We start from the raw sequence: 18,610 nt of genomic DNA, 5'->3' as shown, positions 1-18,610 counted from the left end.
TAAAAAAAGAGCGCCATTTCTGAAAAAAAATCGCCAAAAATCGCCAATTTTTTTTAAAATAAAATTCATGAAATCGATTTAACAAATCATTTATTTTAAAAATGAGATCTTGTTATAATGTAGTATTTAAAAACAAAAACGAATACCCTCAGAGGGTAATAATAAATAAGACAAATCACTTATATAATAGTGATGTACAAACAATATTGGTTTCAACATGTTTTGCAATAAGACTGCGCAATTATTAAATTTATTAGAACTCATATTAATTGATTAAGCGCACAATCCGCCTTTAAGAGCTCGGAGCTAAAAATGAGATAAAAACCTACAATAAGGCGAGATCAGCTATTTCCACAATTTCTTCAAAGTCACCTATAGTGTCTGAATGATTTTCATTTCTGTTGTTGTCATATATTGAGCTATTCAACCTTGATAATATACTGTTGGATATTGGAAACGCTTCTCAGCAGAAACTATTAGCCTTCATATAACACTTTATTCGAACTATTGAATTAAGGCTTTCCAACCTCATCCAATTTCGAGTCTTAGTTTTTGTTGAATTCATTACGAAAAAAAAACGCTCCCAACAAAGCATGTGAGTGCGGAAAGGATAATAATATGAATTTACTTATATTTCCAAACGTTTTGTTTCTTCAGAGTCGGATGGAATGGTTCTGAGAAAAGTTATTCCGTGGGAAAGTTAAAATATTTAAATATTCAGTTTCCGCTGCTTTTCTTTCCTTCAAAGTCAAATAGTAAATTGGTAGGTCTCTGAAACACGCCATCTTGTAATTCACACACTTTTCTGGTGACAAAACCAAAGCATTTTTAGAAGTATTTTATTGACTAGGTAATCGTTTCAAAATTAACATTTTGGACGCTTTTAATATGCTTCTTAAGTCAAGTAAGCAGAGCGCGCTTCCACTCCACAACACCTGGGTTCAAGCCCAGGTCAAAGCAACATCGCAAAAAAAATATAGAAACAAGTAAAAGCAGCGCTGTCTTCGGCTATGCCGAAGGCTTCATACCTTTCATGAACATCTGCAAATTTTACTTTGACAGATTACTGCTTTTACTGTTGATAATGAGTGGAAACAGCGCAAAATTTCATGGTCCTAGCTACATAAATGGAGGAGTTATAACGAAAAACCTCATATCTGAACAATCAGTTGTATGGGAGCGATAGGTTATAGTGACCCGATCTTTGTAATTTTCACTGTAAGTATTTTTTTGATAATGGGTGCAAGTACTGCAATTGAATTTCATGTTCCTAACTGCATAAATGGAGAAGTTATAACGAAAATTCTCATATCTGAACAATCAGTTGTATGGGAGCTATATGTTATAGTGGTCCGATTCTTCTGGTTCCGACAAATGATTAATACATTATAAAAATACACCCACCTACCAAATTTTATCCGGATATCTCGAAAACTGAGAGACTAGATTGCATACAAACAGACGGACAGACAGACAGACGGACAGACGGACCTGGCTAAATCGACTCAGCTCGACGTTCTGATCATATAAGTATACATTTTAATGGGTCTATCTCTTTTTATTCTGGTACTTACAAACATCGGACCAAAGTTATAATACCATTTCATGCTCATGAAAGGTATAAAAAGGTTTTTTCTTAACAACGGTCGTCCCTCGGCAGGCAATGGCAAACCTCCGAGTGTATTTCTGTCATGAAAAGCAGCTTTTCATAAAAATGCAATCGCCGTTCGGAGTCGGCGTAAAACTGTAGGTCCTTCCGCTTTGTGTGACAACATCAAGGCGCACGCCATAAGTCGGAGGAGAAGCTCGGCCAAACACTAACATATGTGTAAGCGCCAATCTATTATTATTATTAAGTCAAGTTTATCACGCAGTTCATTAGCCTCTTCTGTAAAATTATCGTGGAAAACTAAGTTTTGTATATTTTTACAATTGGAAAAAATTTATTTGAAGGGAAAAATTGCCAAAAATCGCCAATGGCGATTTCCTAAATTTTTACGCGCAAATATCCAAAAAAAATCGCCAAATTGGCGCGAACTCGCCAAATCTGGACACTCTGATTTTGATCACAAATTATTATGTTATTTCATTTTATAAATATATAAAAAACCACCGCATCTAGCCGGACTCGAACCCAGACCTTATTCGACAAAGCATCATCGCCACTTCGCCTCTACCAACTATGCCACAGCACACCTTGAATGTTTGGCATATTACAAGCTAGATGTACACTTCAAAGTGCAAGTATGAATTCAAATATTTTTTTTTTTTCGTTGTCATATCTACATCTACGTACCAAAGGATATGTGTGCGTACTTGTAATTTTTGCTTATACGAACACACGAAATTGACCTGAAAAACCTACCAAAACTATCACAATTTAATCAAAAATCAGGTTTGCTTTTATACATTTTTTTTATTGATATGCTTTTATTTAATCACTAGCGGCCCGGTACGTGCTTCGCTACGTATAAAGTGAAATATTAAATCAAACTCATTTATAAAAAAAAAAATATATTTAATTATTTGCTAGCTATTTTAAAACTTAATCTAAAACATTTGGATAAACAATATTTTTTGTTTTTCAATTTTGAGCATGAATAAACAAACGGCTGGGGGTACCGACTCTGGAACAGGCAACATAAAGTTGGCCATGTGAAAAACATGATTCCTCCAAATTCACACCACAAACGTTAAGTGTTTGCCCTTGAGCTTTGTTGATGGACATCGCAAATGATAAACGCACAGGATATTGTAATCGTTTGAATTCAAATGGCATATCAGTTGGAATCATAGGGATACGCGGTATTAAACAAACTTCTCCTTTTGATTTACCAGTTAAGATGTAGCTTCAATCAAATTTGGCAATACATTTTTCACTGCCAATCTGGTGCCATTACACAGTTTTGGTGGATTAATATTTCGCAATAATATAATCAAAGAACCCACTTTCAGATTCAAGCGGTGGCATACCAGCCGGTTCTAATGAATTTAAAAATTCAGTTGGATAATTCATTGCCTCATCTTGATTCATAGCACTGTCAATTGATTTATATGTCGTGACTACACCTGGGAGTTTTGCTTGAATTTGAAAATTAATGGCATTGATATGAATGTTCTTCGGTGCTAAAATGGCGCGTTCTCTCAACCAATCATGATTTCTGTAATTCTGAAGAATATTTGGAAAAACACATTCAATCAATTCATCTATCGATTTCGTAATTGTACAAAAATTGTTCGGTACAGTGATCAATCCGTTGGTTCTGTCGATTTGTATTTTGCCATCACCAATTTGTAACAATTGTTTTGAAAACTCATGGGCAGCTGGATCATTTTGTAGGTGAATACGCATATTAATGTTCAGTGTAAATTTTTGTACATATCTCCAAAGAACTGATGACTTCAAACAGGCATTAATTTCATCAGCAGGAGTTGACCGAGGAATGACAGGCAATGTTTGTCGAAAATCCCCTGACAGTAATATCAAAGCACCACCAAAAAGCTGTTGGTTACCACGTAAATCTTGCATTGTTCGATTAAATGCTTCTAGTAATTTTTTATTCGCCATTGTACACTCATCCCATAAAATAATTGACGTTAATCGCAGAACTTTTGCCATAGCAGAATTTCTTGAAATATTGCAAGTTGGAGTTTCAATCACCTGTACATTCAATGGCAATTTTAACGCAGAATGTGCTGTCCGACCACCTTCTAATAATGTAGCAGCAATTCCCGAAGATGCAAGTGCCAATGCAATTTTCTGTTCCGATCGAATAGTGGCTAAAATCAGTGATATAACGAACGTTTTGCCTGTACCACCAGGTGCATCCAAGAAATATAACCCACCTGCATTATTGGAAATGGCTTGTATGATTGTGTCATATACATGTTTTTGCTGAATATTCATTTTGGTTATATTCGATTGTACAAATAAACGCAAATCATTAGAATTGAATTCCTGCTCACGTTGCAATTCACGATCAAACAGATCATGCATGTCACGATTTGGTGCGGTCATACCCAATTGTACTAATGTTTTATTTGCAATCCGTAGACACATATCTTCAATTATTATCAAAGCTTCGTTGTACATTTCCAAAGTTATCAACAAATCAGGATTTCTTGCATGATGACGCATACGAATTAAAATATCTTCTGCAATATTATGTTTATATTTATTCCATAATTCAAGTGGATCTGATGGCATACATGTTGATAATATAACGGCAAACAGCATTCGTATTTGTTGAGGATGAGCCGAAATAGATGCATCATGAAGTGTTGAATCCCAATGTGCATCATCCTCCAACAAATGCAAAAGTTGGCATGCTTCACGGTATGTTTCACACAAATGACCGTTGACTGTTCTCAATTCTTGAAATGATTTTGGGCCATTCACGTTAACTAATAACAATCTCAAATAAAAACACTCAACATTGTTTGGATGTACTGTATATATTCTGCCAATTGCATCTGTTTGGAAAATGTCAGGATGCCCATGAACTGCTGTTCCTTGTTTACGTCTTTGAAATTTTTTCGAAGACACATTCCATATGTAATACTGAGGCACTTCAGAATATAACAAAGTTATCGCAAATGTATCAGTTTCGCATAATTTGAAAAAAGCTGTTAACGTAGTTGCTGGTGGTTGCGCTGCTCTTTCCAATAAATTTGCTACATTAAAATAAACACCTTGGCCATTCTCAAGATGTACAGCCAAGTGAACAACCGCAGGATGTCTTTCGTGCATTGGAAACGACATAATCCTCCATACAGCTTCATTGCTACTAATATAGCGACCCATTTGATACTGAGTAATTTCATCATTTCTATTATCACCAGCAACACCGAAAATAGCCATATCGCTCCCTTTATTTACATACTTGCAAATATATTTAATGGATTTGACAGAATTACAATATTCCACATTTATATGAGCGTTGAATATTTTCGATAATAATGGACAATACGGAACCACCCAACGATTATCAACTTCAACTTCCTGGTTATGCATTCTAATGGTTGCCGTTTTGCCATTATCATTAGGTGATCTACGTCGATACAACGGATATCCGTCATTGCCCGTTATTGAGTCTGAAGTAAATTGCCTTGGGTATCGTTTCGAACACTTTTCATCAATCATACATGGTGAATTCACATTTAGCTCACCGCACGGTCCATGTATCATGTTTTTAACGACAACTTGAAATAACTCAGGATCAGCAGTGTGATTAGAAATTTCAGCTGATATAATGTTATCGATTTGATCCGGAGTTATTTTATGTACCAGCCAAATTAGTATATGTGCGTGCGGCAATCCCCTTTTCTGCCATTCGATGGAGTACATATGGCAACGCACCTCCCCAAATACATATAATTTCCCAATTAAATCCATAAGTGCTTTACATTTTTGCCGAAAAACACGCGCAGTAATGTCATGACGATCGGTTGTCGACTGTCCTGCAAATAAATTGTTTTTGATGTCATCCCACTGCGAGTTCCCAATTGGTTATATCTGGAGTCCTTAGTTACCCAGCGAAAAGAAAAGTCCTCTTTTCATTAGCATTTATCAACAACTTACAATGGATACTCATGTGGTTCAAACACATCCTAGGGTTATCCAGGTCCACGTTTTGGTCTATATCTCGAGACCCTAGTTACGGAGGGGCATTAAAAATACTCTATACTATAGCAATCATCAACAGCTCCCATTTGCTACCCATATTGTACAAACACATCCTTAAGTTATCGGGGTCCACATTTTGGCCGATATCTCGAGACCCTAGTCACGGAGCGGCATCAAAAATACTCTATACTATAGAAATCATCAACAGCTTCCATTTGCTACCCATATTGTACAAACACATCCTAGGGTTACCCGGGTCCACGTTTTGGCTTATTTCTCGAGACCCTGGTATCCGATTCTTAAAATTTCAAAACACAAACCATCTACTGAATAGTCCAAACAAAGCCTAAAAATTTGGTTTTGATAGGTGAGCCCGTTCTTGAGTTATAAAGTCACAACGAAAAATGGCATTCATTTTTATATATATAGATAGGTATGTTATGAACATAATAAAAATAATTAAACTCATTATAATGATATGAAAAAAGTGCAAATAAACCCTTTTTAAAAATTTGAAATTACATAAAACGAACAGGAAAAAATATATAAAAAACTTAAATTATGGGATTTAAAAAATCCTGAAATAAAAAAAAAGAAAACTGAAAAAAAAGAAAAAAGCCTGAAATTTAAAAAGAAAAAACTGAAATGAAACAATAAAACCTGAAATTTTAACAAGAACCCATATTTTATTTTATTACTTTATTTAATTTAGTTTTTTATTTCTTATATTATTTTATTTTATTTCCTAAGTATATTTAATTTAATTTTACTAGATTTTATTTAATTTTAATTTATTTTTTAATTTTATTTTATTAGTTTATTTTGTTTTATTTTATACTATATTTACTAGTTTATTTAATATAAATTTAAATTTTTTTTTATTAGATTATTTATTTTAATTTGGTAATTTTATTTTATTAGTTTATCTAATTTAATTTGATTATTTTATATTATTAGTTAATTTTATTATTTATTATTTATTTTTATTTAATTTAATTATTCTATTTTATTTTATTAGTTTATTTTATATAATTTTACCTGATTATATTTTATTTAATTTGATTTTTTTATATCATAAAAATGTGCAGTTCATAGACAGGGACGGAAAATGATCATAATTTTTAAAATTTTAACCAAAACATCAACAAGTTATAATCGACATATTTCCTACTGGAAATTAAAATGATTTTTTTTTCGAGTTCAACCAATAAAGATTTCATATATTTAATAATTAATACTTGACATTTTTTTCCCTCAAAATAAAATTATTATTATACGATTTTTATTTATTTTTTATAAAAAATAGTGATTGTTTTATGATTTTTATTTTTTCGCTCAAAGATAAAAATGATTGTTCGGGACGGGGTGATTTGGGGGCCGGGAATTCCTCTTGAATTCCGCGGCAAACGAGGGTCGAGGAGGTGCCGAATCCCTGAAGTCCTTCGAGGGTTGAATTTAACACACTTAAATTCGCTCAATAAAATTAAATAAAAACACTTCACTTTTTACTCGTATATATGTATATATATATGTAAGCGCCTAACGGCCACTTTATTATATATATATATGTGTATATAAAAAAATGCTGTAACAAAATGGTATATAAAATGATTAATAGTAGAGGACCTTACTTGTGGATTGCTCGGAGTTCTCTTCCAAAGTGGCAGAGTGTTGGGCGATCGCAGAAGGCGAAACCCAACATCCGAGGCGGGTAACAGGACTCGAGAAAAAGGAACTCGAGTAACGAGTAGCTGTTCCCGCTTAGATCACAGCGACATCTACAAGTGAAATTCTCTACTTCATAAACATACTTAAGGTGAAGGGGGCTAGCGTAAACAATGATTGAATTTTATTTTGTCACTTACAAGAGTAGTAATTATTCAAAAAACTCAAAATGTCCTTTTCTGAGGTAGCGACACTTTAATAAAGGAATAAGTCCCGAAATTTTTAATAATAATTACCTACAACTAATTATTATTTTTAAGCGAAAAAAAATAAAGTAATGATTAAATGCTTATTTGGTTTTATAAATCCATATTTTGGTACGAATGGATAAAATTGATGACGCCCGGAGTTCCCAGTCAGAAACTCTCTTCTTTGGCACAATGTACAATTATATATTTTTTTAATTAATTTAATTTTTTTTTAATATTTACATACATACACACACTTTTCAATTAACACTTTAAAATTCCCTTCATAAAACGACAATGGCGCGCTTAGAAGATTTTTTCGTTTTGACAACTTTGTACGTTAGTTGATTTGCTTTCATTTTCCCATTCCCCATTTTTGTACGTATTGGTGCATTTCTACTTTCGACAAAATCTAAAAATAGCCAAATGACATTTTTGGTATTTTTTACCATTTCTCCGCTTTTCTTATAAAATATTAAAACTAGCCAATTCTCATATTTAGCCTAGCGGTATATCGCAAGAACAAGCAGTGTTGCCACTTGAAAATATTTTTAGGTACCAAAACGCCTACCAAATCAGTTTCCAAACTACCAAAATTTGTTCATCATTAAAACGAGATTTTTCGAGTTGGCGGGGCTTTTAGCTACACAAATTAGAAGTAAAAATTAAAACTACACATAATATTGTTTACAGTATTGGTTACTCATTCCCACTAATCTTTAAGATTAAGTAAAAGAAATGCGGGCCTTTAAATAAAAGAATTAACGTATTGTATAAAAAACTTTTGTAAAATATGTAAATACCTTTGAGATTGATTCAATTCATATCAAAAAATTTGTTTTGTGTGTGAAGAAACAAAAGCAGACATTTTATGCATTTCAATAAAAAAAATTCCAAATTTGATTTATGTAATTTGCATACACTCACCCTTTTTTACTAATGCACTCACACTTTGCAAATTACCTATCACCAATTTTTCTTTCAAGACGATTGATAATTTCTCGTTAATTTGAACAGCTAATCGGTCATAGCTTTGGGAAGTGAGTTTTCGTTTGCAGAAAATTGTCTGCTTAATAAAATATAGAAAAAATAAAGCAATCTTATACAAGCAAAGTGAAAGCAGTGTTTTGAACGCGTAAACGCAAATTAAGCGAACAAATTTTAATGTTCAATTTGGTTGTATTTTCAAAATACTGTCACCTACAAAAAGCTTCATCAAACCAACCAAGCTACCAACGGATAATGAAGCTACCAAGTTTGGTCCAATTGGACCAAAACGGCAACGCTGAGAACAAATGCAAAAAGGTGAAACATTACATCTCTTTCTGTGGAAAAAAATATAGTTTGGTGAACTCCCGCATCTCAATCCTTTCAGAATGTAGTAGTACTAAAAAAATTTAACATTAACATTTGCTCCTTCTCATTAAATTCACTTTCTCTGATTAAATTAACTTTCTCTGTTAACATTCTCTGAATTAACATTCTCTGATTAAATTAACATTCTCCGATTAATTTAACATTCTCTGCTCTGACGAAATCAATTCTTCCAGTGTCTCTAAAAGCTTTCACGATTAAGGTTTGTGTCGACGAAAACCTTTGCACAGTCAACCCAGCGGCGCCACCTGTGTTCTGATAGTACAAACATTCAGCGTACTTGTCAGTGTTGCTACCAATCTCTTTGCTGATATGGCTCCAGGAGCTGGTGAGCGAGTTCGGGAAAATGTAAGCGCTGATCAGGAACCTTCAAGAACTCCAAGAATGTCAGACTCATCCTCTAGCATTCTAAGAAATATGGATCAATGTCTAGCAAAACTCGGTGAGACACTTTCCAAACAAATAGTGGACTCCGAAACCAGAATAATGGAAATGTTCTGCCAAAAATTCGATGGCTTAGTTCGCGATATAGCTGCTATTAATGAAAGAGTAACCCATTTGGAGGCAATATTCGACCGTATCGAAGTCCTTGAAGCCGAGTTAGCCGCCGTAAAGATGCACATGGCCAAACAGGAAAATTTGATAGCTGCATGCGATGACCGCGTGTATGGTATACCACAGGAAGAAAATGAAAGTTTGCAGAATATTTTCCACCACCTCTGTTTCACTCTAATTATCCAACCACCTCCCATAAAAAGTATGTTTCGTTTACCGAAGTCGCAGCAATCTAGGAGTGATCCTGCAATAATTATTAAGTTTATAAAGGCAGCAGACCGGAATATGTCATTAAAAACAATAGCTCTAAATTCAGACGGTGAAATAACAACATCTTGCGGCTAGTCCATGTGGGCATTATCTCCGAAGCCCCCATTTATGTAAACGAGGCTCTGTGCGATATACTAAAATCTGTACTTCAACTAAAAAAGCGGAAAGAATAACACCTGTTTTTACAAGGCGCGGCCAAGTTTGAGCGTTCTTAAATGTTCCCTGGTGGTGTTGAATTATGTGAATCAAAATAGATTTTTGCTTTTTCTGTGTGGCTAGCGAAGTTATTGAAGAAGAAGAATGCGTACACAAGACGGGGAAAATAAAAGCGAAGTAATTTTGCGCACTTGTCGGCACAGATGCATGATTTCAATAACCAACGCAAAAAATATTTTATTAGATCACCGATAAATAATATAAAAAAAACTTTTTAATATACAACGCTTTTATAAATGGACTAAAAAGTAGAAAATAATACTTCTCAGTCCCATAGAATTTGTTTTCATAACTTTTGATTTTGAAATTTTAGCAAAAGTCATTATAAACAATCTATGAAATTGAAAATGAAAAACGTGGAGCGCATGCAATACAAAGCATTCGATTTAGTTGACAATAGTCAAACTACATAACGTAGACCTAAAATTTCTACAGCGAAAGTAGAACTTTGAAATCGATTTTAAGCGGTCGTTATTCATATACCCACATACATACATACATATATTACTTTTCATATCAATTCAAGTGTATTACATGCGCCCCACGCTTTTCATTTTCAATTTCATAGATTGTTTATAATGACTTTTGCTAAAATTTCAAAATCAAAAGTTATCAAAACAAATTCTATGGGACTGAGAAGTATTATTTTCTACTTTTTAGTCCATTTATAAAAGCGTTGTATATTAAAAAGTTTTTTTTATATTATTTATTTTCTACTTTTTAGTCCTGTCTGAATAAAATTTTGCAATAGATATTAAAATAATTCAACGATATTAATAGAAAGGTGCACACACATGCATTTACATATGTATGTACATACAAACGAGCACCAATTAATTTTTAGTCTGAACTTCGGACTAAAACCTGTGGAACTGTCAAACTACAATTTTACGCTCTCAAATGAGAGTAAAAGGAGAACAGATGCAGAAGTGCATAGGAACGCAAAAAGCACTATTTCCTGTAAAAACGTCAGACGGTTTGTTTACATGTCATTGGTACTACACTGATTTGGCTGAAATATCACTAAATAATTATTAAAATCTATACATATTTAAATATTTCGTTGTTTACTTCCATTTTTTAACAAATATAAGGTTCTTTGCTTTCACCGCTTTCTGTTTTTGTTTGCACATGTAAATCAGCTGATCGTTTGACACTTTTCATGAACTTACAGGAAAAAAATCTCCGGACTAAATCCTGTAACTTCTGACTAGGAACAGTTGCTCAGTTACTCTCTCAAATGTGTTCCCACTTACAGGTTTTATGTCAATAGGAACGACTTCCTGTAAGTTCTGACTAAATCCTGTAAACCGGACTGCTATTGGAACAGACTATTTATTTAAAGAAATGGCGTGTCGTCTATTTCCGGTGTAGCAATCGTAGTACATAGGGCGACATCTACATGTCATCTACCTCGCCCTATTCACTATGCTTTTTTATAGGAGCTTTTCAAAGCTTTGCTTTATGGTGTCGGACACACAACATTGAAAGTTTCTGGAACACAACATTGAAAGTTTCTGGAACACAACATTGCAAGTTGATAAAAGCGTTGTAAAAAGGGGGAGGTGTTGCAATATATTACAGATCTACCTTAACAATTAAACTTTTAGCTAAAACGAATAACCCTGAAACGGAATTTATTATTTCTGAAATTTCAGACGGTGTAACAAAAGTACTAGTGTCCTGTGTGTATAATCCGCATAGGTGTTGTGTGTTAGATTCGTTTTTTGTTGAGTTATCCGCGTTTTTAATTGAATATGAATATTATGTTATATGTGGTGATTTTAATGTTAACCTGCTGTTAAACGACTTGTATACTATTAAACTACTTGACCACGTATCCGCTGCTGGTCTTGCTGTAGTCAACAAGTCCTTACCAACAAGATACGCCAACAATTCGAAACCTAGCTTGCTAGACCTGGTTATTACGTCTAATCTTGACCATATTCTTAAATTTGACCAAATGTATTTTGTCTCTGACCATGACCTAATATTTTGTGCATTAGATGTGTCGTTGAATTGTCCTGCTGATAGTGTTATTTTTATGTATCGTGATCTGAAGTCTGTTAACCTTACTGATCTGTTCGTTGATTTGTCAAATGTTAACTGGGATAGCTGTTGGTTCTACAAGACTGTAGATGAAAAACTTGACTTTTTAAATAAAACCCTTGCTGAATTATTTGACGATCATGTCCCTGTTCGCATTGTTAGGGCTATGAATACCTCCTGTCCTTGGTACACTAATAAGGTCAGCTCAGCTATAAAAACTAGAAATAAATTGTATGCAAAATGGAGAAGAACCAACTCTGACGTTGCTTGGTCACAATACAAGGCTGCAAGAAATAAAGCGACTGTCATTACAAGAAATATAAAGCGGTTGTACTTTAGTTATAAATTGAACCCGTCACTATCGTCAAAAGATTTATGGCGCAATTTGAAAAACCTAAATGTGCATGGAAAATCTAAGTCTGACTGTAAAATTTACCCAAACACACTCAACGACTATTTTATCAGTGTCAGCAGAAACAGCAAAAGTCCTCCAGCTGAAATTTTCACTAGCAATGTTGCTCTAAAAGAAGAGCTTCAATTTGACGGAGTAAGTGAATCAGAAGTCTTGAAATCTGTGATGAGTATCAAGTCTAATGCCATTGGAGAGGATAGGATATCTTTGAAGTTTGTGAAACTTGTGCTGCCTTTTTTTCTCATTTGTACAGGAAACTACTTTATTATCGCCATTGCAGTCAGGGTTTAGACCAAGCCATAGCTGCTCTACGGCTATGTTGAAAATAGTTGACGATATACGGATACAGTTTGACAATGGTGACCTATCTCTTCTTTGCCTTCTGGATTTTTCTAAGGCATTTGACTTGGTGAATCATGACCTGCTTTGCAAAAAACTTAAATACCACTTTGGTTTTTCTGATAGCTCTGTTAAACTTATGATCAGCTACCTTGCAGGAAGAACTCAAAAGGTAATGGTTAAGACTGGCTCCTCTTCATCTAAACTTGTTGGCACGGGTGTGCCGCAAGGTTCTGTCCTTGGCCCTCTTTTGTTCAGTCTTTTTGTGAATGATGTATTCTCTGTGTGCCACTATGTCAACGTCCATGCTTACGCTGACGACATTCAATTGTACTTGTCCAGTCAAATTGGTCTTGTTGAAGATTTGTGTTTTAAAATTAATAGTGACCTGTCTGCAATTTCACAGTGGGCCCACGATAATTGTCTGTGCTTAAATGCTGCAAAGTCGTATGTGTTGCCCATTAGCAAACGTGTAGTACGTGTGGAAGATATTCCAAAACTGTTTATTGGTAATAGCGTCCTGATTATGACTGACAAGATAAGAAATTTAGGATTTGTTGTTAATTCTATGTTGAGCTGTTCTGACCATGTGAATAATGTTGTAAGTAACGTGTATGCTGTTTTACGTAGATTAAGAATGTCAGCTTCGTTTACACCCTTAAATACAAGAAGAAAGTTAGCTATTCAGCTTATAGTGCCGCAGATTACGTACTGTGGGCTGGTGTATAGCAAGTTTGACTCTATTTCGTTTCACAAAATTGATGTTGCGTTTAATAACGTTACACGTTTCGTTTACGGCCTCAAAAGATATGACCACGTTTCTATGTGGAAAAACAAAATTCTAGGATGCAGCATTTTTGAATACTTAGCGGCTAGAAATTGTATATTTATGTATAAGCTTATAGAATTCAAAACACCAAAATACCTTTTTGAAAAATTAAAATAAACAAGGTCTAATAGAAATCAAAGTCTGATTGTCCCCAAATATTCCTACTTGTCTTCAGCTAGGCTGTTCTTAATTAATGCTGTAAGGCTCTGGAACTCAGTTCCTGAATCCGTAAAAGCAGCGATGAATCGGAGTAACTTCAGAAAGGTATTGCATAATTACTTTAAATCAGCACAATGAATGTGGTTGCGATTAAATTGTTATCATTTCTCTGTCTCTGTCACTTCTACTACTAAACCAAATTTTGTATGTTCGTATTTATATTTATATGCCTGACCTTTTATTACATCTGGCCTTAAATTTTAAGTCTTAATTTTAATTTTAATTACAATTACAAATACAAATATTAAGATCTTTTGTTGCTATTTGATATATTGTTAGTTTTAAGTTTACTTTGTACAAACATTGAATTTTACAAACTGTTGATGTATTATAAAAGTCTTATAGATACAGCCTCATTTCTTAAATAAATATGAAATATGAAATATTGCCGGTAGCTTACCACTTAGTAAAACTGGTTCCACTCTATGCGAAAAAGAACACACAGTATTTTTTACTTTGGATTTACAAATCGCGTATGGTTTTATTGATAAAATCGAGGGGGCTACTCGGACACGTCCGCACGGATGAAAATCTTAACGATGGTGACTTTACAAATCAGAGTTAAAAGTTACGTTTGTTTATCTGTATACATGTGGGTGTGTGTATTACATGTGTAGTGTGTGCTGATGGTGACATCTGTGGGTGGTAGCTTCGCGAACGGAAGTGGCAGCCTTGCCATCGCGAAAGGGCCCGTTTAGCCATCCCGTTACTTAGCCTAGTAGGCGCTGTAGTTTTTGCAACATCTCAACAACGTTGCCAAGCCCGGTTGGGTGGCGGTGGTGCGACCTGGACTGCTGTCGGCCGCGGTGGGATGATGGGGGGCCCGGGCTGTAGTGTTCCGACGGTGGTCTCCGAACGTGGACATTCTGCCGCGCGTTATGATGCCGGCGAAGATTACCTGATGCTGGAGCTGGTAGTTGTCTTCACGCGAGATTGCGCCGTAGACCCGATGGGAAGTGATGGAACATGGTGTGATGACGTCTTTGACACACGTGACACCGGCTACGTGATGCACACTCCCATGTCATGTGGGACAACGCGAGGCAATTCAAACAGTGCCCGTGCGCCCGTGCTACTTGCTGCCGCTGGGCTGGTTGCAGGCCCCGAAATATTGAACAGGCGCTCAATCCCTTGCGCCGGTGACATAGGCCACAAAGAAGCACGCCTTGATCCAGTTCATCTGCTAGTGACAGTTCGAATGCTGCGGGTGTAGCGGATGCTGAGGGTGCGCCTGGTGGCGTTGCGGTTGCTAATGTTGCCGCTCGCCGAACACCTGGACGAGGGGATGGCACTGGAGCTGCTCCGACGAATAATGTGGCAGGTCGTGGTGCCGCAATCGGTGGTGCTGATGCCCACGGTTCTACTGCTACGTTGGTCCGGACTGCCGGCGTAGAATTGGAAGAGGGGATATCCATGTCAGCGCCCATTTCTATGAAACAAAAGGGGAATTTAGTGTTTTGCGGGGGATAAAGCATGCATGCTAACGCTCAATTATTTGGTTAGTCAGGTGTACATTATTGAAGAATGAATCTGTTTATGTACGTTAATTGAGTTGCGTGATTGCCGGTTTATTTGCGGTTTTGGGTATGACGGAATTGCGATTATGGTTTTTCATTGATTGTTGGCGTCGGTCGGTAGAAGGCAAAGTTCTACGAGCGGTCTAGTGAGTATACCGTTTTGTGTGCGCAAATCTACGACTCGTATGTGACCATCAGAGCCACGATGTACCTTTTCGATTCTTGCGAGGCGCCACTCGGTTGGTCCTTCGAGCCGTTCGGTTGGTCCATAGGTCGCTGGTTCAAATCCGGTTCGAAGGACCATGAACACTTTAGGCCCTTGGTTTTTTTATATTGCCGGTAGCTTACCACTTAGTAACACTGGTTCCACTCTATGCAAAAAAGAACACACAGTATTTTTGACTTTGATTTACAAATCGCGTATGGTTTTATTGATAAAATCGAGGGGGCTGCTCGGACACGTCCGCACGGATGAAAATCTTAACGATTGTGACTTTACAAATCAGAGTTAAAAGTTGACGTTTGTTTATCTGTATACATGTATGTGTGTGGGTGTGTGTATTACATGTGTAGTGTGTGCTGACGGTGGACATCTGTGGGCGGTAGCTTCGCGAGCGGAAGTGGCAGCCTTGCCATCGCGAAAGGACCCATTTAGCCACTCCTAATTTTTCTATTTTATTATCTTACAAATTTCCGGAAATTCTCATAACCACGGCGTTCGATATATCAATCCTATGTAGAATTTTCCGCTGAATCAAGATATGGGGGGAGGGGGGTATAACACAAACGGCAATAATGCAAAATTCGCTTTATTTCACTTTTGAATGGGAAATAATACCAAAATCTGAGCTTTGCTTTATTTCCAACAAAGCACATTAGGTCAAATGATTCATTTGGCTGTGCGAAAGTCCAATTTCGTAAGGGCAGTTTTACATTATTTTTTGTTGCCATTCTGTAGGGAATACACTAAAATAACAGAAACTTCACTTTGTTTTTGTAAAATAAGAAACACCGTTACACAGCAATAAACCAAAGTTACACCTTCAAAACGTTATTGACACGTTGTTTGCGCAACCGGTTTATTTTGTAAGTTTGAAGTGCATTTTTATGTAAAGTTCGGAAAAGTTAAATGGAAAACAAAACTATAAGTGGGAACCTATGTTCCAACTTAAAAAGGTGACTTTTTATCATTTGTTTGCAAAAAAAAACTGACTTATTTGCATAACCTCAAAAATTTTCTGATTTATTTTCATTTATGATTCTATGTAAGCTTTTACAATTTTGTTAACTTTCGCCAAACGAAATGGAAAAGGAAATGAATAAATTAACATGTAGTGAGCAGATTTTATTTTACTTAGGCACCGTTTTTAGCCATTTTCAAGAAAAACGGTTTTTTTCTGGGCTATTACAAAAGGCGAGTTGTTTGAAGTTTGGCTGGCTGGATGTTCGAAAAAAGAAAAGCTTTTTTCGGTTGTCAACCATGTTGAAAAACAATTTGGTGGTGCTGATATTTGCGAAAGTTCCATGAAACTCTTAGGAGAAAAACGTGCCTTTTTTACAAGGAAGCTAAAATATTTAGATCTGAAAACATAGCGTTTCTTGCTGATGAAGTTCTTTTCGAAATTAAAAAGCCAACTCCGTCGACCAGCAGCCGGATTCTAACTTTCACTATCGCTAAAATGCTGAAATACAAAAGCTAAATTTTTTAAATTAATACATTTTTTTTAATTAATAAATTTTTTTTAGCTATCTCCAAAAATTGCGGTTACTCCTTCCTTTCGGTAAAAATAGTTTAGCCTAAATTTGTTGGCGACAAATAGTGAAAATGGATGTACATATGTGATAGCAAAAAGAAATATCATCCTCAATTTGGATTACATTTCATCTCCTGTAGCGTAGCCATGGCTATGTTACAAAGACCAATGCGCCGATTCGCAAAGACCAATGATGAGCAGTCTTCGCAAAAAGGCAAAAACTTGAGAGATTTTGCGGATTGAAATTTCGAAATTTTTTACTGAAATAGAGCTTTGAACTAGAGATGGGCACGGGCCTAAATTTTCAGGCCCGGCCCGTCACGAGTGCAAAATCAACTTTCAAAAACACGCACAAGCCCGCACGTTAAGAATTTTAAGGGGGCCCGGCCTGGCCCGGACCGGCACGACGGGACACGCCCCAGCCCGGAAATAAAGAGCCAACTTTTATTGTATATATACATATGTACATATTTTTAATTTTGTGTTTATGTTCTACGTATATTTACTTAAGCGAATCAATATTTTACATCAAAGATTTTTATAATATATTTTCTGGGAAGTAGAAAAAGTGGAAGGTATTTTATGTACAGATATGTATGTAAACAAAACTACTAAGTATCATATATTTTCTATAGATTTCCAAATATTTCTTTTCTTGCTTTTCTCTTATCAAAAGAGTTTTAAATACGTACTATTTTTTTGTATAAACACAAAAGCTCATCTAAATTTTTAGTATTAGCAACGGGCTTTTTCGTGCCTTTTCGTGCTTTTCTGAAATTTTACTGAACGCCCAGGCCCGCATGAGTTCGTGCTGATAGCAAATATTCCGGCCCGTACCCGCGGGCTAACGCAGGGGCCCGTTGGGCCCCTGCCAAAATCCCGGCCCGTGCCCATCTGTACTTTGAACATTCGTTTCGAAAACATTCGTATTCTTTTCAGGAGGTTACCAGCGATTTTTGGTAAATGTGTCACAAAGCAAATGAATATAAATAATATAATTTAGGAATTTTCAGAAGAAACCATTTATATACATGGAACCATACTTATTTTATTATGCAGCTCATTTTAAGAGGAGGGAGTTGAGTATGGTAAGAAAACCACTTGGGTTAAAACCGAGCTAATTGGACAATGTTTTTGAGTACTACTTAAACACATTGTTGGAGCTAGGAGCGTTTTCCTTAGCCCTTTTTTGCGAATTTAAACAAGAATTAAGTAACTTGTACTTAGAAAATATTTATTTAATAACTATTCAAATAGTTGGTAGCTATTCTAATATTGAACAAAATATTATGCGAAGAATTTTATATGATGAAGCGAGGAATGCCTATCACGGTGCGCGTTCAATCGATTTGTCTCCCAAGTGAATTGTATTAGCCATCGGTTGACCAAATTCCAAGACAAATAAATACGAAAAATAGCGGGTGGTGATGGTGGCGTGATTTGTTTGCGATGCTTTTGTACATATGTATGTGTGTATTTAGCGCTGCAGCAATGATAAGTGGTGGTGTTATATTTGTCGTGCCGAAAATCCATTTTT

General features: G+C 35.6%; 1 protein-coding gene across 1 annotated transcript; it reads right to left on the bottom strand.

Moving 5' to 3' along the window:
- Positions 1-2,914: 2,914 nt before the first annotated feature.
- On the bottom strand, positions 2,915-5,188 carry LOC118749422. Its single transcript, XM_036484225.1, has one exon. It carries the CDS (start codon positions 5,186-5,188, stop codon positions 2,915-2,917), a length of 2,274 nt encoding a protein of 757 aa, XP_036340118.1.
- Positions 5,189-18,610: the final 13,422 nt, after the last annotated feature.

Source organism: Rhagoletis pomonella, unplaced genomic scaffold (assembly GCF_013731165.1).
Source record: "Rhagoletis pomonella isolate Grant_MI unplaced genomic scaffold, Rhpom_1.0 Rhpom_scaffold_00016, whole genome shotgun sequence".
In the NCBI taxonomy this organism is placed as follows: domain Eukaryota; kingdom Metazoa; phylum Arthropoda; class Insecta; order Diptera; family Tephritidae; genus Rhagoletis; species Rhagoletis pomonella.
Note: the sequence above shows the minus strand (reverse complement) of the source record. Positions and strands in the feature narration are given on the sequence as shown.